The 20,074-nt window shown below is 39.4% G+C and overlaps 1 protein-coding gene and 3 non-coding genes across 4 annotated transcripts; 1 reads left to right on the forward strand and 3 right to left on the reverse strand.

Moving 5' to 3' along the window:
• Positions 1–4,469: 4,469 nt before the first annotated feature.
• LOC109158506 lies at positions 4,470–6,375 on the forward strand. Its single transcript, XM_019306423.1, has 4 exons — positions 4,470–4,720; positions 4,824–5,123; positions 5,216–5,613; positions 6,086–6,375. The coding sequence occupies exons 1-4, from the start codon at positions 4,470–4,472 to the stop codon at positions 6,373–6,375; spliced, it is 1,239 nt and encodes a 412-aa protein (XP_019161968.1).
• A 4,183-nt stretch (positions 6,376–10,558) lies between these two features.
• Positions 10,559–10,642, reverse strand: TRNAL-CAA. Its single transcript has one exon. It is a non-coding gene; the product is annotated as a tRNA-Leu (tRNA).
• Positions 10,643–11,832: 1,190 nt separating this feature from the next.
• TRNAL-CAA lies at positions 11,833–11,916 on the reverse strand. The gene has a single exon. It is a non-coding gene; the product is annotated as a tRNA-Leu (tRNA).
• Positions 11,917–18,281: 6,365 nt separating this feature from the next.
• TRNAF-AAA lies at positions 18,282–18,359 on the reverse strand. Its single transcript has one exon. It is a non-coding gene; the product is annotated as a tRNA-Phe (tRNA).
• Between the last annotated feature and the right edge of the window lie 1,715 nt (positions 18,360–20,074).

The raw sequence follows: 20,074 nt of genomic DNA on the forward strand, positions 1-20,074 counted from the left end.
CTATTTTTAATTACAAAAGATTTCATATTAAAGTTTCTTAAAGTGTAAGTAAAACATTTTTACATATAAATTAATTGCGATTCCATGACCATATATTATGAAGCTAAATCTTTACTTACTTTTTATAGTGGGATTTGAACCCACACCCTCTCACCTAGACCAAAACTTGAGTTTGGCGTCTTAGACCACTCAGCAATCTTAACTTCACAACATTTATAGTGTATTAAATGTTCATCTTTTTGAATGTTTATTTTTAATACATTAAAAAATGAACATTTATCAATGGTTTATCTTGTAATGCGGATTGTGGTTGGTGTATCATGTATGTTGTTAAATGTGGTAACTGATTGATGGCAATTTTTACTGTGGATCATGCATAAAAAAACATTCACACAAATAGTGAACTTCATGTATACAAGTAATGAATATTATGTATACAAATAGTGAACATAGATTTGCTAAAAATCATATTTTTTATGTAAACGTAAAGGGGTTTGCCGAATAAGTACGTCCATCTATACTCTACAATGAAATAAAATATTCTAGAAACAGAGAACATCATGTACCACAACAATGAACCTAGAACTTCAATCATTATGTACATCCTCAAATAATAAACCATATCCATACAAATAGTGATCCTTATGCATAAAAATAATGAATGTTCTATTTGTTTTTATACAATTTTGCATACATTCAAATATTGAACATTACTTATAAAAATAATGTACTTTATGCATAAAAATAATGTACTACATGTATAAAAATAATGTCCTTTAGATCATGTTTCACCTAATAAGCATGGCCTATGGATATGGGGCCACGTTGACGTCACATGCAAGACTCGTGGAGCTTTGATGGATCCACCCGCACTAGGTAATGCCTAAATTTATTTGGAGTAAACCATTGCTCCGTGAGCAATTGCGACAGAGGATCACGGGTGGTTAAATTTTGAAATTTGAAGGACTAGAGGTTGTTAACTTGGACCACAAATGGTTAATTTTGAAATTCGAAGGACCACAAATAGTCAATTCGAAAGTTTAGGACTAGAAGTGGTAAAATAACTATACTCGGAGGACCTAAGATGGTATTAACTCATTGCTCCGTCTTCTTTCGTCCCACTTCTTCCAACTGCAGTTGCCTCATTTGCCCTTTTAAATGCCATATTCCTATTGTATTTGAAAAATAAAATTAATTACAAATTTTATTGAATCGACAACATTTTAAACTTCGTGACATAAAAGAAGTCATAAAAGAACGGTCAAATAAACTTTCAAACTTTTTTTAATTACAAAAGATTTCATACTAAACTTTCTTAACGTGTAAATAGAACAATTTTACATATAATTTACTTGCGATTCCATCACCATATATTATGAAGCTAAATCTTTGCTTACTTTAAATTAATTGCGATTCAATGACCATATATTATGAAGCTAAATCTTTACTTACTTTTTAGAGTGGGTCTTAAACCCACACCTTCTCACGAGGACTAGAACTTGAGTTTAGCGTCTTAGACCACTCGGCCATCCTGACTTCACAATTTTTATAGTGTATTAAATGTTCATCTTTTTGAATGTTTATTTTTAATACATTAAAAAACGAACATTTATCAATGGTTTATCTTGTAATGCGGATTGTGGTTGGTGTATCATGTATGTTGTTAAATGTGGTAACCTACTGATGGCTATTTTTACTGTGGATCATGCATAAAACACATTCACACAAGTAGTGAACTTCATGTATACATGTAATGAATATTATGTATACAAATAGTGAACATAGATTTGCTAAAAATCATATATTTTAAGTAAAGGAAAAGGGGTGTACCGAATAAGTACGTCCAGCTATACTCTACAATGAAATAAAATAATCAAGAAACAAAGAACATCATGTACCACAAAAATGAACCTAGAACTTCAATCAGTATGTACATCCTCAAATAATAAACCATATCCATACAAATAATGAATGTTCTATTTGTTTTTATACAATTTCGCATACATTCAAATATTGAAGATTACATATAAAAATAATGTACTTTATGCATAAAAATAATGTACTTCATGTATAAAAATAATGTCCTTTAGAAAGTAGTTCACCTAGTAAGCATGGCCTATGCATATGAGGCCACGTTGACGTCACGTGCAAGACTCGTGGGGCTCTGATGGATCCACCCGCACTTGGTAATGCCTAAATTCATATGGAGTAATCCATTGCTCCATGAGCAATTGCGACAGAGGATCACGGGTGGTTAAATTTTGAAAGTTGAAGGACTTGGGGTGGTTAACTCTGACCACGAATGGTTAAATTTGAAATTCGAAGGACCACAAATAGTCAATTCGAATGTTTAGGACTAGAAGTGGTAAAATCACTATACTCGGAGTACCTAAGATGGTATTAACTCATTGATCCGTCTTCTTTCGTCCCTCTTGTTCCAACTGCAGCTGCCTCATTTGCCCTTTTAAATGCCATATTCCTATTGTATTTAAAAAATAAAATTAATTACAAATTTTATTGAATCGACAACATTTTAAACCTCGTGACATAAAAGAAGTCATAAAAGAATGGTCAAATAAACTTTCAAACTATTTTTAATTACAAAAGATTTCATATTAAACTTTCTTAACGTGTAAGTAGAACATTTTTACATATAAATTACTTGCAATTCCCTCACCATATATTATGAAGCTAAATCTTTGCTTACTTTTTTTAGTTTTATTTTATTATGTCAAAAGTGGGATTTGAACCCACGCCCTCTCATGAGGATCAAAACTTGAATCTGACGACTTTGACAACTCAGCCATCCTGACTTCACAACTTTTATAGTGTATTAAATATTCATCTTTTTGAATGTTTATTTTTAATACATTAAAAAATGAACATTTATCAATGGTTTATCTTGTAATGCGGATTGTGGTTGGTGTATCATGTATGTTGTTAAATGTGGAAACCTATTGATGGCAATTTTTACTGTGGATCATGTATAAAAAAACATTCACACAAATATTGAACTTCATGTATACAAGTAATGAATATTATGTATACAAATAGTGAACATAGATTTGTGAAATATCCTACGGGGGTGGCCGACAAACTGCAGGGGTTGGGGAGTGCAGGCCTAGTGGGTATGACCTATAGGCAGAGGAAGAACTATAGACAAAGATGAGGCAGTTGAAAGGTAAGGCCCCGGTCACTATGGGCGGGGGCCCGGGAGTAGGTCCCAGCATAACCGTGTGGCAGGCCCGTGGCACTAGCGGCACCAATTACTTGGTGCCCACAGGTAATGGGTTTGGCCCGTTGCAAGCACTTGGTGACGTGGGGGATGACTTGCTTACCTCACTTATGGGTGCCACGGGACTTGGGGATTCTAACACCCCAAATACCCACGTGGTTAGTAGGGGGCTTGACACGCCCTCCACGTCAGCAAGGGTTGGGGGCCACCAACAGGCAACCTCTTCTCTTTTAGATAGCGATGTCCTTCGGCGAGAGCGCCAACCATCATGGACTACGGGGTTTGAGACTGACCCCGGAGTAGATGCAGGGCGGAGGGGTGAAGTGCCAGCAGGTAATGCCATTGACACGGAAAAGGGGTTGCGCCCCTCAGCTCACGCACCTTCTCACGTGGTTCTACAATGAAGGTTCTTGTGTGGAATGTGAGGGGGGTGGCTTCACAGGGTTCTGCTGCCAGGACCCGCATTTTACTTAGGTCTCATTCGCCTCTTATTCTATGTCTAATTGAGCCTTGTAAATATAATAATGCCTATACGGCTGATAGGCTTGAGTCTTTTAAGATAAAATTCAATTTTGATAATGCATTCGGGTCAAGTAATAAAATATGGTTGTTTTGGAATAATGATCTCACCGTATCCATAGAGAGCCAAATGGAGCAGTTTATCTCTATTTCTTGTGTTCATTCCACTTTACTCACACCGTTTTGGTTATCTTTTGTTTATGCCAAGACCAGGGAATCTCTTCGGGGCCCATTGTGGGATGAGCTGAAGGCGGTTTGTCCCAGGATCCCAAGGGGGGTCCCATGGTCGGTCATGGGTGATTTCAATTGTCTAATGAGTGTGGACGAGAAAATAGGTGGTGTGCCTTACTTTCATAGGAAGGCTGTAGATTTCTGTGAGTGTGCCAGTTCGTGTGGCTTGTTAGATGCAACGTATTATGGCTCCCATTACACTTGGTGGAATGGGCGACGTGGGGAGGCGGCCATATGGATGTGTTTAGATTGATGTCTCTACACTTCCGAGTGGGAGTCGGTGTTCAAAACGTCTGTATGGCATTTATCAAAAGCCACGTCGGACTACAACCCGCTCCTAATTACTTGTGACTTGCTCACCACCTACCACCTAGGTGGTGCCAAAGCATTTTGTCTTTCTGAACGTTTGGGTCAAGCATGATGACTTCAGAACGTTGTGCGTGATAGTTGGCAGGCTCCGGCAGACGGAACACCGATGTTTGTAATGGCCGCAAAGCTCAAAAGGCTAGCGAAAGTCCTAAGTAGATGGAGCAGAACGGTGTTTGGGGACATATTTGCTAAAATGCGGGAATATGAGGATACTGTCCAGAATCTAGAGTTGGTGTTGCAGCAACACCCGGAGGATGAGCGGGCATTAATTGAATATCAAAAAGGGGTTGCTTTGCTGAAGAGACAGATAGCGATAGAGGAGGAGTTCTGGCAGCAAAAAGGCACGTGTAACAGAGGTGCAAGAGGGTGATAGAAACTCCCGTTATTTTCATGCAATTGTCAAGGAGCGCAGGCGCAAGCTATGTATTCATCGAGTTAAAGATGATGACGGGGTTTGGTTGGAGGATAGACAAGGGATAGCCCAACAGGCAGTGTCCTTTTTTGAGCGCATGTTTACGGCGGAAGTGGGGGGGTTTGATCTTGCTAGACTAGATTGTATACCACAATTGGTTATGGAGGATGATAATGATCTACTCACAGCTGTCCCAGGGGTAGAAGAAGTCAAGGAAGTGGTAATGCAGATGAGTTCTACAAGTGCGGCGGGTCCTGATGGTTTCTCGGGAGCTTTCTACAAGGCTTGCTGGGACATCATCCAGGATGATGTATTTGCGATGGTTCGAAGCTTTTTCGCTGGAAGGGACTTTACGAGGCTATCACGCACACATCCATCATCTTACTGCCGAAAAAACCGAGTCTTGGGACCTTTGCGGATTATAGGCCAATCAGCCTTTGTAATTTCAGTAGCAAGGTGGTCACGAAGCTCATGGTTGTCCGGATGGCTATGATATTACCGCGTGTGCTGTCGCCGCAACAGAGCGGTTTTGTGGCTGGGCGTTCTATCATGGACAATGTGCTTCTGGCCTCAGAGATGTGCTACGGGCTTAGCCGACAAAATAAGGATATAGTCCTCAAACTTGACATGGCAAAGGCATATGACCGAGTCTCTTGGTTCTTCCTGACGTCGGTAATGCGTCGCCTGGGTTTCAGTGAGGTTTGGATTGATATGGTATTTCGTGCGGTGTCAAATGTCTGGTACTCTGTAATTGTGAACGGCATAAAGGAGGGGTTTTTTTACATCAACCAGAGGGCTGAGGCAGGGGGGTCTCCTATCCCCGACCTTATTTGTTATTGCGGCGGAGGTTCTCTCCGTCTATCTAGCCCGAGTCTATGATGATTACACGGTGCCTAGGTTCACTCAACCGCCGGGTACACCACATATTCATCATTTGGCTTATGCAGACGATGTGATTATTTTTAGCACAGCTAGGCTAGGGGCAATCACAAAGGTCATCTCAGCACTAAAAGATTATGAGTAGATATCGGGGCAGTTGGTGAGTTTTCAGAAGAGTGCGTTTTATATGCATCCTCGTACTCCGGTACGAGTAATTGACGAAGTTCGTAGGGAAACTAGGTGTGTGCATAATGCTTTCCCCTTTACGTATCTTGGGTGCCCGGTATACATAGGCCGTAAGAAATGTATTTATTTTGCCTCTGCGATTGATAAGGTTAAAGCTAAATGTTTGAGTTGGCAACGACGGGTATTATCAAAAGGGGGGGAGGCAGTCTTGATATCATCAGTATTGCAGGCTATACCACTACACTTATTTGCAGCCTGTGCTCCACCCAAACAAGTCGTTAGAGACTTGGAACGGTGTTTTGCAAGCTTCTTCTGGAAGAAGTCAGGGGGAGCTCAGTACCATTGGAGTTCTTGGAAAACACTGTCCTTGCCTAAGAAGGAAGGGGGAGTTGGCTTCCTGGACTTGGAATTGATGGTTCGAGCAGCTAGTGCGAAGTTGTGGTGGAACTTTCGTACGGAACACACCTTGTGGTCAGATTTTATGAGAGCTAAGTATTGTACACGAGTTCACCCAGTTGCAAAGGTGGCCCGGTATTCTGATTAGCACATTTGGATGCGAATGCTTGCAATTCGCGATGAGGTAGAGCGGGTCCTGACGTGGCGCTTGTTCCAAAGCTGGGTTAATTTCTGGTGGGATAACTGGTCAGGATTGGGGCCACTAGGCAAGATTTTTCCTTTCCCGGGGGTTTCTTATTCCCGGGAGATGCTGCTAGATTACATACACGATGGTGTACTTGATCTCACTGGTCATGAGGAGCTGTTATATGCTGGGGTCACTTTGGACTTGTCCCGGATCAACCAGGGGCCGCGGGATATCCCGCTTTGCACTCCGGCTTCTGATGGTATGTTCTCTTTTTCCTCGGCTAAGGCCTATCTTAGGCCTGTTCAGCCCGTTGCACCGGATCCTTTCCTGACTAAGTGTTGGCGTAAGCACCTTCCTTTTAAGGTGTCTTTCCTGGCTTGGAGAGTGTTTCGAGGGCGGATACCCACCGACGACGCCTTGTTTCGTTTCGGCCATGTGCTCGTTTCGAAATGTAGGTGTTGTCAATCCCCAGCTTCTGAGACTATTGCACATGTTTTTTATGATGGGGAAACGGCAAAAGCAGTGTGGAACTATATTTTGGCGTCCCTAGGCCTAGAGTCGCGGCACCAGAGTCTTAGGACACTAGTTGCGAGCTGGGGCCGTGGGGGAACGCGTAATCCTTTATTTTCTTTTGCTGTTGACAGGTTGCCTTGCTTGGTGATGTGGGAGCTGTGGAAACACCGTAATGGGTGCATGCATGGGTGGGGTACTCCGAGTGTTGCGCGAGTGATATTCGGGGTAGTTCGAGGGGTTGCGGAATGCTTGTTCAGGCGTTGGCCGATGCAGCATATCCTACCCCCAAATTGGAGGACAATAGTTGCATATCTGGAGTCACAGGTGCCGAGGTGGGTCGTGAGGACGGTCAGGTGGGGCCCACCTATGGCAGGAGCTATTAAGATTAATGTATCTTTGTCAGAGGCTGTAGGGGGGCTGCAGCATTGGTACGCAACCCATCGGGTGGGCTTTGCTACTGAGTGGCTTGGTTTGGGCAAGGAGAGCATGCCCAAAGACTGTTTCGAGTGTTGTTTTCCTGCCTAGAGTGGTGCCTCACTGGCGGACACACAGAGATTGAGTTGGAGTCCACGCTGGCTCAGATGGGAGGATATCTTGATGTCTCGACTCGTCCGCCGTGGCCACTTGATGGTGTCGTATCTCGGCTCCGCTTTCTGTGCTCATGCGGGTCTGTCTCTTTCAGACTGTGTCCATCTAGGGCGAATCTGCCGGCACAGGCTCTAGCTGATTGGGTCGTTGACAAGCCGGGGGAGGCTCGCTTTGTATGTTTTACAGATCTACCGACCAGGTTACGGGTTCTGCTTGCTAATGATGATATGCCCTATGTTTTCTTTGATATGGATGATCCACCATGATTTTGCTTTTACTGAGGGCCTGCGTGTCTGTATTTGGGCCTGCGAGCCGCATTTCTTTTACGATTGCTGTTTATTTTTTATGCTGGCTAAAAAGAAAATGAAAATGAAAAATGAAAAGAGGAAAAGAGAGAAAAAGAGAAAAAGATGAATGAAAAGAATTGAGGGGAAACAATATGAGAGAATGAAAGAAAGAGTGGTAAAATGAGGGAATTGGCAGGAAAAGAAAGAGTTGAAGTGAGCTAAAAACAGAGTGTGTGTGAGGTGTTCTTGGAGGCCATGAAGTCTTGTAATCTCGTTCTATCTTCCTAGTTTAGTTTTAGTTATTGGGGTTTGGCCGTGTGTGGCCTAATCCTTTGGACTTTGTATTGGCTTCGACCTTTATTAATAAAGTATGATTTTACTAAAAAAAACAAGTTAAGGTAAAGGGGTGTGCCGAATAAGTACGTCTAGCCATACTCTACAATGAAATAAAATATTCAACAAAAAAGAACATCATGTACCACAAAAATGATCCAAGAACTTCAATCAGTTTGTACATCCTCAAATAATAAACCATATCCATTCAAATAGTGAACCTTATGCATAAAATAATGACTGTTCAATTTGTTTTTATACTATTTTGCATACATTCAAATATTGAACATTACATATAAAAATAATGTACTTTATGCATAAAAATAATGTATTTCATGTATAAAAATAATGTCCTTTAGATAGTAGTTCATCGAATAAGCATGGCCTATTGATATGGGGCTACGTTGACGTCACGTGCAAGACTCGTGGGGCTTTGATGGATCCACTCGCACTAGGTAATGCCTAAATTCATATGGATTAATCCGTTGCTCCGTGAGCAATTGCGACAGAAGATCACGGGTGGTTAAATTTTGAAAGTTGAAGGACTTGGGGTGGTTAACTTGGACCACGAATGGTTAAATTTGAAATTCGAAAGACCACAAATAGTCAATTCTAAAGTTTAGGACTAGAAGTGGTAAAATCACTATACTCGTAGTACCTAAGATGGTATTAACTCATTGCTCCGTCTTCTTTCTTCCCACTTGTTCCAACTGCAGCTTCCTCATTTGCCCTTTTAAATGGCATATTCCTATTGTATTTTAAAAAAAATTAAATCAAGTTTTATTGAATCGACAACTTTTTTTTATTGAATCGACAACATTTTAAACCTCGTGACATAAAAGAAGTCATAAAAGAACGGTCATATAAACTTTCAAACTATTTTTAAATACAAAAGATTCCATATTAAACTTTCTTAACGTGTAAGTAGAACATTTTTACATATAAATTACATGCGATTCCATGACCATATATTATGAAGCTAAATCTTTGCTTACTTTTTGTACTTTTATTTTATTATTTGCTTACTTTTTGTAGTTTTATTTTATTATCTCAGAAGTGGAACATTTTTACATATAAATTACTCGCGATTCCATGACCATATATTATGAAGCTAAATCTTTGCTTACTTTTTGTAGTTTTATTTTATTATGTCAAAAGTGGGATAGGTTTTGAACACACGCCCTCTCACAAGGACCAGAACTTGAGTCTGGCGCCTTAGACCACTCAGCCTGACTTCACAAATTTTATAGTGTATTATATGTTCATCTTTTTGAATGTTTATTTTTAATACATTAAAAAATGAACATTTATCAATGGTTTATCTTGTAATGCGGATTGTGGTTGGTGTATCATGTATGTTGTTAAATGTGGTAACCTATTGATGGCAATTTTTACTGTGGATCATGCATAAAAAAACATTCACACAAATAGTGAACTTCATGTATACAAGTAATGAATATTATGTACACAAATAGTGAACATAAATTTGCTAAATATCATATTTTTAAGTATAGGTAAAGGGGTGTGCCGAATAAGTACGTCTAGCCATATTCTACAATGAAATAAAATATTCAAGAAACAAAGAACATCATGTACCACAAAAATGAACCTAGAACCTCAATCAGTTTGTACATCCTTAAATAATAAACCATATCCATTCAAATAGTGAACCTTGTGCATAAAAATAATGACTATTCAATTTGTTTTTATACTATTTTGCATACATTCAAATATTGAACATTACATATAAAAACAATGTATTTTATGCATAAAAATAATGTACTTATGTATAAAAATATTGTCCTTTAGATAGTAGTTCACCTAATAAGCATGGCCTATGGATATGGGGCTACGTTGACGTCACGTGCAAGTCTCGTGGGGCTTTTATGGATCCAATCGCACTAGGTAATGCCTAAATACATATGGAGTAACCCATTGCTCCGTGAGCAATTGCGACAGAGGATCACGGGTGTTTAAATTTTGAAAGTTGAAGGACTTGGGTGGTTAACTTGGACCAAGAATGGTTAAATGTGAAATTTCGAAGGACCACAAAAATTCAAAAGTTTAGGACTAGAAGTGATAAAATCACTATACTCGGAGGACCTAAGATGGTATTAACTCATTGCTCCATCTTCTTTCGTCCCACTTGTTCCAACTGCAGTTGCCTCATTTGCCATTTTAAATGCCATATTCATATTGTATTTAAAAAAAATTAATTACAAATTTTATTGAATCGACAACATTTTAAACCCCGTGACATAACGGTAAAATAAACTTTCAAACTATTTTTAATTACAAAAGATTTCGAATTAAACTTTCTTAACGTGTAAGTAGAACATTTTTACATATAAATTATTTGCGATTCCATGACCATATATTATGAAGCTAAATATTTTCTTAGATTTTGTTGTTTTATTATATTATGTTAGAAGTGGGATTTGAACCCACGCCCTTTCACGAGGACCAAAATTTGAGTTTGGCACCTTAGACCACTCGGCCATCCTGACTTCACAACTTTTATAGTGTATTAAATGTTCATCTTTTTTTAATGTTTATTTTTAATACATTAAAAAATGAACATTTATCAATGCTTTATCTTGTAATGCGGATTGTGGTTGGTGTATCATGTATGTTGTTAAATGTGGTAACCTATTGATGGCAATTTTTACTGTGGATCATGCATAAAAAAACATTCACACAAATAGTGAACTTCATGTATACAAGTAATGAATATTATGTACACAAATAGTGAACATAAATTTGCTAAATATCATATTTTTAAGTATAGGTAAAGGGGTGTGCCGAATAAGTACGTCTAGCCATATTCTACAATGAAATAAAATATTCAAGAAACAAAGAACATCATGTACCACAAAAATGAACCTAGAACCTCAATCAGTTTGTACATCCTTAAATAATAAACCATATCCATTCAAATAGTGAACCTTGTGCATAAAAATAATGACTATTCAATTTGTTTTTATACTATTTTGCATACATTCAAATATTGAACATTACATATAAAAACAATGTATTTTATGCATAAAAATAATGTACTTATGTATAAAAATATTGTCCTTTAGATAGTAGTTCACCTAATAAGCATGGCCTATGGATATGGGGCTACGTTGACGTCACGTGCAAGTCTCGTGGGGCTTTTATGGATCCAATCGCACTAGGTAATGCCTAAATACATATGGAGTAACCCATTGCTCCGTGAGCAATTGCGACAGAGGATCACGGGTGTTTAAATTTTGAAAGTTGAAGGACTTGGGTGGTTAACTTGGACCAAGAATGGTTAAATGTGAAATTTCGAAGGACCACAAAAATTCAAAAGTTTAGGACTAGAAGTGATAAAATCACTATACTCGGAGGACCTAAGATGGTATTAACTCATTGCTCCATCTTCTTTCGTCCCACTTGTTCCAACTGCAGTTGCCTCATTTGCCATTTTAAATGCCATATTCATATTGTATTTAAAAAAAATTAATTACAAATTTTATTGAATCGACAACATTTTAAACCCCGTGACATAACGGTAAAATAAACTTTCAAACTATTTTTAATTACAAAAGATTTCGAATTAAACTTTCTTAACGTGTAAGTAGAACATTTTTACATATAAATTATTTGCGATTCCATGACCATATATTATGAAGCTAAATATTTTCTTAGATTTTGTTGTTTTATTATATTATGTTAGAAGTGGGATTTGAACCCACGCCCTTTCACGAGGACCAAAATTTGAGTTTGGCACCTTAGACCACTCGGCCATCCTGACTTCACAACTTTTATAGTGTATTAAATGTTCATCTTTTTTTAATGTTTATTTTTAATACATTAAAAAATGAACATTTATCAATGCTTTATCTTGTAATGCGGATTGTGGTTGGTGTATCATGTATGTTGTTAGATGTGGAAACCTATTGATGGCAATTTTTACTGTGGATCATGGATAAAAAAACATTCACACAAATAGTGAACTTCATGTATACAAGTAATGAATATTATGTATACAAATAGTGAACATAGATATGCTAAATATCATATTTTTATGTAAATGGTAAAGGGGTGTGCCGAATAGGTACGTCCAGCTATACTCTACAATGAAATAAAATATTCAAGAAACAAAGAACATCATGTACCACAAAAATGAACCTAGAACTTCAATATGTATGTACATCCTCATATAATAAACCGTATCCATACAAATAGTGAACCTTATGCATAAAAATAATAAATGTTCAATAAACATAATGTACTTCATATATAAAAATAATGTCCTTTAGATCGTAGTTCACCTAATAAGCATGGCCTATGTATATGGGGCCACGTTGACGTCACATGCAAGACTCTTGTGGCTTTGATGGATCCACCCGCACTAGGTAATGCCTAAATTTATATGGAGTAATCCATTGCTTCGTGAGCAATTGCGACAGAGGATCATGGGTGATTAAATTGTGAAAATTGAAGGACTAGGGATGGTTAACTTGGACCACGAATGGTTAAATTTGAAATTCAAAGGATCACAAATAGTCAATTCGAAAGTTTAGGACTAGATGTGGTAAAATCACTATACTCGGAGGATCTAAGATGGTATTAACTCATTGCTCCGTCTGTTTCGTCCCACTTCTCCCAACTGCAGTTGCCTCATTTTCCCCTTTAAATGCCATATTCCTATTGTATTTATAAAAAATTAATTACAAATTTTATTGATTCGACAACATTTTAAACCTCGTGACATAAAAGAAGTCATAGAAGAACAGTCAAATAAACATTCAAACTATTTTTAATTACAAAAGATTTCATATTAAACTTTGTTAAAGTGTAAGTAGAACATTTTTACATATAAATTACTTGCGATGCTAAATCCTGGCTTACTTTTTGAACTTTTATGTTATTATGTCAGAATAGTGAGATTTGAACCCACGCCCTCTCACAAGGACCAAAACTTGAGTGTAGCGCTTTAGACCACTCGGCCATCCTCGCTTCACAACTTTTATAGTGTAAAAAATGAACATTTATCAATGGTTTATCTTGTAATGCGGATTGTGGTTGGTGTATCATGTATGTTGTTAAATGTGGAAACCTATTGATGGCAATTTTTACTGTGGATCATGGATAAAAAAAATTCACACAAATAGTGAACTCCATGCATACAAGTAATGAATATTATGTATAAAAATAGTGAACATAGATTTGCTAAATATCATATTATAAAGTAAAGGTAAAGGTGTGTGCCGAATAAGTACGTCCAGCTATACTCTACAATATAATAAAATATTCAAGAAATAAAGAACATCATGTACCACAAAAATGAACCTAGAACTTCAATCATTATGTACATCCTCAAATAATAAACCATCTCCATACAAATAGTGAACCTTATGCCTAAAAATAATGAATGTTCAATAAACATAATGTACATTATGCATAAAAATAATGTACTTCATGAATAAAAATAATTTCCTTTTGATCGTAGTTCACCTAATAAGCATGGCCTATGTATATGGGGCCACGTTGACGTCACATGCAAGACTCGTGGGGCTTTGATGGATTCACCAGCACTAGGTAACGCCTAAATTCATATGGAGTAATCCATTGCTCCGTGAGAAATTGCGACAGAGGATCACGGGTGGTTAAATTGTGAAATTTGAAGGACTAGGGGTGGTTAACTTGGACCACGAATGGTTAAATTTGAAATTCGAAGAACCACAAATAGTCAATTCCAAAGTTTTTGACTAAACGTGGTAAAACCACTATAATCGGAGTACTTAAGATTGTATTAACTCATTGCTCCGTCTTCTTTTGTTCCACTTGTTCCAACTGTAGCTGCCTAATTTGCCCTTTTAAATACCATATTCCTATTGTATTTAAAAAAAAATTAATTACAAATTTTATTGAATAGACAACATTTAAAACCTCCTGACATAAAAAAAAAGTCATAGAAGAACAGTCAAATAAACTTTCAAACTATTTTTAATTACAAAAGATTTCATATTAAACTTTCTTAAAGTGTAAGTAAAATATTTTTACATATAAATTACTTGCGATTCCTTGACCATATATTATTATGAAGCTAAATCTTTGCTTACTTTTTGTAGTTTTATGTTATTATGGCAAAAGTGGGATTTGAACCCACGCCCTCACACAAGGACCAAAACTTGTGTCTAGCGCCTTAAACCACTCAACCATTTTAACTTCATAACTTTTATAGTGTATTAAATGTTTATCATTTTGAATGTTTATTTTTAATACATTAAAAAATGAAAATTTATCAATGGTTTATCTTGTAATGCGGATTGTGGTTGGTGTATCCTGTATGTTGTTAAATGTGGAAACCTATTGATGGCAATTTTTACTGCGGATCATGCATAAAAAAAATTCACACAAATAGTGAACTCCATGTGACAGGATAATAGGTCTGGCACCCGACCCGGATCATAAATGGGCATCTGGCTCAGCATCGCTTGGGAACCCAACGGGTAGAACTCCAACGGTTAGGAATCCCAACAGGTGTCACCTTACTGTCATTGAAGCCAGCATTGAAGCCCCATTGATGAGAGAGAATTAAGGGCTAGGCTCCCCATTTATGTCCCATGTTGTTACCGTTAGGACTCTAAGTATAAATGGGGCTCTCCTCACTAGACAAAGACACACTGTATTTTTCCATACTGGAACTAAGGCAATACAACTATTGTCACTTTCTTATTCGTTACTCTTATATTATATTTCCGGTAACATTATTACCATCATTGGTGCTTTCATTGAGAGCCTGAGTCCAATACTCAAGCAGGCTACGACACACACAACTCATTCCTCTTTCAACAGCAAACTTGAAAGAATGGTGTCCCGCAGCTCCCATGGTTCCCGCAACGTGAACAATGGCAATGCCTCAGGTGACCTCCGGGACCAACTCACCAACAATCGCGGAGGGGACCTCCTAGAACGGCTCAGCAACGGGAGGCTCGGGGACCTTCGAGACCAACTCAACAATGGAGGAAACCTCCGAGACCAACTCAACAATGGAGGGGACCTCCGAGACCAGCTCCACAATGGAGGGGCGAACCAAGTCGTGATCCTCCAGGCGACCATCCAGCAAGCGGTGGCAGCGGCACTAAACCAAGTGGCGGTGGGACTACAAGGCCAAGTGCCCCCGCCGCGGCCTCAGGAAATAGAAGTAGAATCTCCACGAAGGGTGGATGCCCAGGACGCAACTCGTTCCGCGAGGGTCGTAGGGCGACGCACTAGGACCGGGGGTTCGGGAGAGGGCACCTTGAGAAGCGGACCGACCGGACGGCAACCTAGGCGGTTGGGACACGGGGCGCCCGCTCGGCAGGGGCCGGAGTCGCGTGCCGAGGGGTCCTCCGCTAGAGGCCCTCGCCGACACGAGGAAAGAGAAGCGGAGAGATCGCCCATAGAAAGGATGGGCGAGTCTCGTGAGCCGGCCCCGCGCCGCCACGGTGATGAGTCGGCCTCGCGTCGACACTCGGAAGAGCGACGCTTCGATGAACCGGCCCCGCGTCGGCACTCGGCGGAGCGACGTGTCGATGAGCCGGCTCCGCGTCGGCACTCAGCGAGCGAACGACGCGTTGGTGAGCGGGTTCCACATCGACACTTGGATGGACGAAATGTCGAGGAACCAGCTCCGCGTCGACACTCAAACTAGCCCCACACATGGAGGAGCGGCAGCCGACCCCGCGCCGGCACCCTGACGAATCAGCCCTGGTCGAAAGGCTACAGAGAAGGATCGAAGAGTTAGCAAGAAGGGTGGAGGCACGGGAGCAGTCGCCGGAACCCGAGGTACGAATGGCAGCACCGTTCTCCCCAAGCATCATGGACGTACCTCTGCCGAGGGACTTCAGGTTACCCGCCATCAAGGCGTACATGGGAGCCATTGACCCACGTGTTTACATGACTAGGTACAAGGCTGCTATGGTAATGATTGGGGCAGGGGACGCCATCATGTGCCGAGCATTCTTGTCCACCTTAGATGGAACGGCCCAAGATTGGTTCAACACCATCCCAGACGGGTCGATCCAAAACTTTGGAGAGTTGTCTAAAAGCTTCCTGACGTACTTCTCGGGTAGCATACAGCGTATGAAACCGTTCTCTCACCTTTGTGTGGTAAAGCAAGATAGAGGCGAGAGCCTCAAAGACTTCCTGATCAAGTGGAAAAAGGAAGTCAACAATGTCTACGACTTCGACTCCAAGGCGGCGATCCCAATATTCATCCACGCCTTGAGATCGGGGTATTTTCACAAGCAGCTGAACGCCCACCACCCCCGTTCTTACGAAGATTTGATGAGGATGGCTAGCCGCTATGCCGAAGCGGAGGACGTCGACAGGAAGAAGAAAGATGATGAGGATGGCAGGAAAAATGGGAAACCTGGGAAAGCGGGTCCGCCCAGCCAAGCGCCACGTTCGAACCACCCGGCCGCAGGGAAAGGCCGGGACCATGAACGGCCTCGCCTGGTTCCCTTGCGTAACCTAACTCCACTTACCCATCTCGTTAGTGTCATCCTAAAACAGGCTGAGGAGATGGGAATAGTCGAGTTCCCACCAGAATACATGAAGGTCTCCCCAAAAGGAGACCAAACAAAGTATTGCAGGTTCCATAGGCAACCTGGGCACGACACGGATGAATGTAACGTGCTGAAGAGACAAATAGAAGAACTCATCCAGCAGGGCTACTTCCGGCATTTTGTCAAGCGATCCAAGCAGCAGCAGCAGCCGCAGCGCGATCCATCAAAAAATCCACCACAAAAAAATGTCTAGAGAAATGAGGATGTCACCGAGCCGTCCACCTTGAAAAAAAGAGAACACGACCAAATATCAGAGCAGAGTGATAGCAAGAAAGAAACCGAGGTGGCGCCTAGACGACAAAAGAAGCACACCATACACTTTATCTATGGTGGACCTGCAGGGGGCGACACGCCCGCGGAAAGAAAGAAGTGGAACCGGCGGCTATACGTGGGAGAAGTGGCGAGTTTTCCCAGAGAAAAGAAACAGAGACAGGAGGCCATCACCTTCTCTGGTGATGACCTCCCAGAGGGCCCGTTACCCCATCGTGACGCCCTGGTAATTGAGATGGATGTCAACGATGTCATTGTCCGCCGCATCATAGTCGACACGGGAAGCTCAGTCAATGTGATGTATTATGATGCCTTCACCAAGTTAGGGATACTTAGGAACCAGCTCAAAGAAGTACGTACCCCACTCTCTGGATTTGCGGGTGATTCAGTGGAGACGGAGGGGTCAGTGGTCTTACCAGTGGAGATAGGCACGAGCCCTAACATTCGCAAACTTGACTTGGAATTCATCGTGGTAAGATTCACTTGTGCGCACAACATCATATTAGGGAGACCGGCACTGGAGAACCTCAAGGCATAGTGTCGGTGGAACACTTGTGTATGAAGTTCCCCACTTTGAGCGGGATAGGGGTCGTCAGAGGAGACCAGCGAGCAGCCCGCAGTTGTTACGTTAAACCATGCAAAAAGATTGGCAGAAATGGTCCATAAGTCCACACCATCTGTAAGGATAATCGATCGGGTATGGAGCTAGGAACATTTGATTAAGTATTTTCCTCAATATTCTAGTAGTCGTTTGGGACAAGTGTTTCGTAATCGCGGTCCGCCCGCTTTGCATTCTGAAATCTTTTGAAATAATATCTCGTGCTTGTGGTCCGCCCATGTTGTTTCAAAAAAAAAAAAGGAAGGAGTCGCACGCCCCGGCCACAGGTTGGCCGAGACGTGACTCGACTCGGATGGCCGAGGCGCCCGCCTCGGACACAGCCTGACCGAGGCACGCCTCGGCCACAGTTTGGCACAACATTTAAAACCTCCTGACATTAAAAAAAATTCATAGAAGAACAGTCAAATAAACTTTCAAACTATTTTTAATTAAAAAAGATTTCATATTAAACTTTCTTAAAGTGTAAGTAGAACATTTTTACATATAAATTACTTGCGATAGAAGAACAGTCAAATAAACTTTCAAACAATTATTAATTACAAAAGACTTCATATTAAACTTTCTTAAAGTGTAGGTAGAACATTTTTACATATAAATTACTTGCGATTCCATGACCATATATATTATTATTAAGCTAAATCTTTGCTTACTTTATGTAGTTTTATGTTATTATGTCAGAAGTGGGATTTGAACCCACGCCCTCACACCAAAACTTTAGTATAGCGCCTTAAACCACTCGGCCATCATGACTTCACAACTTTTATAGTGTATTAAATGTTCATCGTTTTGAATGTTTATTATTAATACATTAAAAAATAACATTGATCAATGGTTTATCTTGTAATGCGAATTGTGGTTGGTATATCATGTATGTTGTTAAATGTGGAAACCTGTTGATGGCCATTTTTACTGTGGATCATGCAAAAAAAAATTCACACAAATAGTGAACTTCATGTAAAGAAGTAATGAATATTATGTATACAAATAGTGAACATAGATTTGCTAAATATCATATTTTGGTAAAGGGGTATGCCGAATAAGTACGTCCAGCTATACTCTACAATGAAATATAATATTCAAGAAACAAAGAACATCATGTACCACAAAAATGAACCTAGAACTTCAATCAGTATGTACATCCTCAAATAATAAACCATATCCATACAAATAGTGAACCTTATGAATAAAAATAATGAATGTTCAATAAACATAATATACATTATGCATAAAAATAATGTACTTCATATATAAAAATAATGTCCTTTAGATCGTAGTTCACATAATAAGCATCTCGCCTATGTATATGGGGCCACGTTGACGTCACATGCAAGACTCGTGGGGCTTTGATGGATTCACCAGCACTAGGTAACGCCTAAATTTATATGGAGTAATCCATTGCTCCGTGAGAAATTGCGACAGAGGATCACGGGTGGTTAAATTGTGAAATTTGAAGGACTAGGGGTGGTTAACTTGGACCACGAATGGTTAAATTTGAAATTCGAAGGACCACAAATAGTCAATTCCAATGTTTTAGACTAAACGTGGTAAAACCACTATACTCGGAGTACTTAAGATTGTATTAACTCATTGCTCCGTCTTCTTTCGTTCCACTTGTTCCAACTGTAGCTGCCTAATTTGCCCTTTTAAATACCATATTCCTATTGTATTTAAAAAAAAAAATTAATTACAAATTTTATTGAATAGACAACATTTAAAACCTCCTGACATAAAAAAAAGTCATAGAAGAACAGTCAAATAAACTTTCAAACTATTTTTAATTACAAAAGATTTCAAATTAAACTTTCTTAAAGTGTAAGTAAAATATTTTTACATATAAATTACTTGGGATTCCAAGACCATATATTATTATGAAGCTAAATCTTTGCTTACTTTTTGAAGTTTTATGTTATTATTGTCAAAAGTGGGATTTGAACCCACACCCTCACACAAGGACCTAAACTTGTGTTTAGCGCCTTAAACCACTAGACCATCATAAATTCACAACTTTTATAGTGTATTAAATGTTTATCGTTTTGTATGTTTATTTTTAATACATTAAAAAATGAACATTTATCAATGGTTTATCTTGTAATGCGGATTGTGGTTGGTGTATCATGTATGTTGTTAAATGTGGAAACCTATTGATGGCAATTTTTACTATGGATCATGGATAAAAAAAATTCACACAAATAGTGAACTCCATGCATACAAGTAATGAATATTATGTATACAAATAGTGAACATAGATTTGCTAAATATCATATTTTTAAGTATAGGTAAAGGGGTGTGCCGAATAAGTACGTCCAACTATACTGTACAATGAAATAAAATATTCAAGAAACAAAGAACATCATGAACCACAAAAAATGAACCTAGAACTTCAATCAGTATGTACATCCTCAAATAATAAACCATATCCATACAAATAGTGAACCTTATTCATAAAAATAATGAATGTTCAATAA

Source organism: Ipomoea nil, unplaced genomic scaffold, assembly GCF_001879475.1.
Source record: "Ipomoea nil cultivar Tokyo-kokei standard unplaced genomic scaffold, Asagao_1.1 scaffold2821, whole genome shotgun sequence".
Lineage (NCBI taxonomy): Eukaryota > Viridiplantae > Streptophyta > Magnoliopsida > Solanales > Convolvulaceae > Ipomoea > Ipomoea nil.

Bases quoted from the DNA above. Each gene is read 5' to 3' on its own strand.
- LOC109158506 (XM_019306423.1), top strand. From the start codon at position 4,470: ATGGCCGCAAAGCTCAAAAGGCTAGCGAAAGTCCTAAGTAGATGGAGC. The intron at 4,721-4,823 runs GTGATAGAAACT...GTTGGAGGATAG, and splicing joins TGTAACAGAGGTGCAAGAGG to ACAAGGGATAGCCCAACAGG. The intron at 5,124-5,215 runs GCTATCACGCAC...TTGTAATTTCAG, and splicing joins GCTGGAAGGGACTTTACGAG to TAGCAAGGTGGTCACGAAGC.